The sequence below is a fragment of the Amphimedon queenslandica genome, unplaced genomic scaffold (genome assembly GCF_000090795.2).
Source record: "Amphimedon queenslandica unplaced genomic scaffold, v1.1 AMPQUscaffold_11800, whole genome shotgun sequence".
Classification (NCBI taxonomy): Eukaryota; Metazoa; Porifera; class Demospongiae; order Haplosclerida; family Niphatidae; genus Amphimedon; species Amphimedon queenslandica.
This window is the reverse complement of record NW_003547960.1, coordinates 1-3107: the sequence shown is the minus strand read 5'-3', so window position 1 is coordinate 3107 and position 3107 is coordinate 1. Positions and strand designations below refer to the sequence as shown.

At 33.3% G+C, this 3107-nt stretch overlaps 1 protein-coding gene across 1 annotated transcript; it reads right to left on the bottom strand.

Annotated features, from left to right (window-relative positions):
* Nucleotides 1–32: 32 nt before the first annotated feature.
* Nucleotides 33–2396, bottom strand: LOC100638531 (cell wall integrity and stress response component 2-like). The gene is made up of 7 exons (XM_020004975.1): nt 2278–2396; nt 2160–2230; nt 1700–1919; nt 946–1653; nt 686–889; nt 526–639; nt 33–480 (listed from the first exon to the last, which is right to left on the bottom strand). The coding sequence occupies exons 1-7, from the start codon at nt 2375–2377 to the stop codon at nt 155–157; spliced, it is 1743 nt and encodes a 580-aa protein (XP_019860534.1). The 5' UTR covers nt 2378–2396; the 3' UTR covers nt 33–154.
* Nucleotides 2397–3107: the final 711 nt, after the last annotated feature.

Sequence of the window (3107 nt, the reverse complement as noted above, 5' to 3'; positions counted from 1 at the left end):
ATCAATAAGTACTTCATTTTGACTTCCTCTTATATTACTATTCTATGTGGAAACTAACCATATATAGTAATGTTTACAATGGTATTAAATTTTTTGAATGAAAAATTTTTAATTGTTAAAATTTACCAAATCCAGTCCAGTACACACACTAACTCTAAAGTCTATTACCCTCTACTACACCATAAGCAGCACACTCTTCCATTGATAGTTCAGACTGAGGAACTGTTAATGTTACAGTCTCATACTGTGGGAACCCAGCACTCTCTACTACACCATAAGCAGCACATTCTTTTACTGGTAGTTCATAGTCTCCCTCTGACTGTGGAGCTGGTAGATCTACAGTCTCATACTGTGGGAATCTAGTACCTTCCACTACACCATAAGCAGCACATTCTTTCATTGATAGTTCTGATTGTGGAACTGGTTGATGTACATTTTCATTCTGTGGATTAACTGATGATAGTTCTTGCTCTTGTGAACCTATAAGTAAACCTTGTTTATAAATGAATAAATAAATTACAGTACTTTGATTATTATTTTCATTCCTCTTCAGTAATGTAACGTCATTAATCACTTCCATTCTTCCTCTTCTCTTTTTAAATCGAACTGTTGCTGCTACCACTACAATTACTATAACAACTACAATGTACATATTAATGACAACATTTGATTATAATGTACATACCAATTATTATAATTAGTAGTGCAATTGATATCCCAGAAGCCAGAACAATAATAGATGAAGAAGATACTGATGAAGGAGCTGCCAATGAAGGAGCTGCCAATGAAGGAGCTGCCAATGAAGGAGTTGGGGCTGAAGAAGAAGTTATGAATGAAGAACTTTGTGAAGTAATGGATGAAGATAGTGGAGATGAAGCAGTTGAAGTACCTACAAATTGATAGTAAAGTACATTATACCTACACAAAATGAATTCATTAATATACCATTAAATTTTGAAGTAGCAATAAATGTAGAACTACTTATCATAGGAGTATCTGTAGTACTGCTAGTGATGGAGCTACTTGTAGTTGTAGTGAATGGTTGTACTGTAGAAGTAGTCGATGAAGTTGTTGGTACTAGTGTAGTAGTTGAAACTGGCGATGTAATTAATGAAGTAGTCAGAATTGTTGATGTAGTTAGTACTGATGAAGTACTTGAAGTAGATGATGAAGTAGTTGATAAAGTAGTGTACGATGAAGAAGCAGTTGTAACTGTCACAGTTGTTAGATTTGATGAAGCAGCTGATACTGACAAAGTAGATGGTACAGACATCATTGATGGAGTAGTCAATACTGTTGATGTGAGTGATACTGATGATGAATGAACTGATGACATTAAAACTGAAGATGTAAAGTCACTAGTAATATTAATACCAGTTATTACAGCAGGAGGATTAGATATACAGTTCTCATAAAAGGTTTCAAATTCACATGCATGCAGTGTTAAGTTATTACCAGCTGGTATGCCATCAAAACACTTGATAAAGTTCAATGAATCATTAAAAGGTTTGTGGTCATCCCAATGAAACTGGCCTTGACTATCAATAATGTGAATGTAATCAATATAAAGTGTACTGCCATTGACAAACTGAAACTGAACACAAACAGATTTTGATGTAACATTAATCAATGTCAAGTTCAGGTCATGAGTACCTTAAAATAAGTAAATATCATAATGTATTAATTGTGTATTACTTACTGATTGTTATAGTGTTGCTTTGAACTGTAACTCCATTTTGATAGTAAAAGGTAGCATTAGTATTCAGTGTCTTATTTGATGGAAATTGAACAACAAGTGAAATGTTATTATAAGAACTATTGCTTATGGATACATTTGTTGTTGAATAACAGTTATCCTTAGTACACCCTTTCAATGTAATGTTCATTAGTGGTGGTACATTAGTACAAAACTGATGAACCTAAAAAGAATACATAGCCATGTTGTTTTAAGCAGGTAATCACAACACAGTAAACACACCATGGGATATCATTATTAAGTACAATATAGACTATACATTATAATACATGGTACATTTATTACACATTACCTATAATACATTATAATACTATAGTCTGTCTTTCATCATTTAACACTACTATTCACTATTACTATAAAGTTATCATAGCTGGCTATGATTAATCCTATTAGGGAAACTTACAGATACAATGAAATGAAAAGTCCAATTTACATTCCCTCTTTCCTTATCAGTTACATATAACTCTACATCTACTGTATAGAATAATCACTTTAGGCTCTCAATAAGCATAATTACTTACTTGTTGATTCAAATCCAACAGTTATGTTACTAGTAGATCCATTCCCAGCTTTATTAGTAGTTGTAATGTTAAACAGATATTGTTTATTGGTTGGGCTCATTGGACAGTAAGTGTAGTTAGTGATAGAGTCATTAAGGTACTGTTGATCAGTTCCTACACTGATTATATACTGTACTGTTAGTCCTGGTAGTGTGAATGGAGGATACCAACTGATAAACATACAACAAGAATCTAACTGATATCCTGTTAAACTACTGACACTATCAGGTGGACCTGGGAATGATAACAAAAATTGTTCAATTGACTAGTTGATACAAATGATGTACAAGTAAAAGTGTAACAATAATACAGACTTGATGAATGCTTGAGTGCAGTCACTTCATTAATCAACACTATACTGACCTTGTACATATAGATATGCTGGTTCAGTGGTAGTTCCATTGGGTGCATGGCAGGTAACTTCTGTACCATTTAATTCACTTGTTGCTGTTAGGCTGAGTGATGCCATTCCAGCAGAGCCTAAGGATACTGAACTATTAACTGATGGATTAGTCACAAAAGAGGGATGATAATGAGTCACATTAGTAGCACATTCAAATGTCACAGTATCATTGACATATACATATTGTGTCACTGATACAATAGTGAAGATACTTGCACCTAAAAAAATTCTAAGTTTTCAATATCAAAATTAGAACTTACCAGAAAAGCAAATTTGGAAGAAAATCATTACAGCAGCAACAAAGGCCATCATGTTCAGTGAACCAACCATGCAATTTGACATTAATGTTGTAAAGGTGTGGCTTTACATCCTACATACCTCATTATGT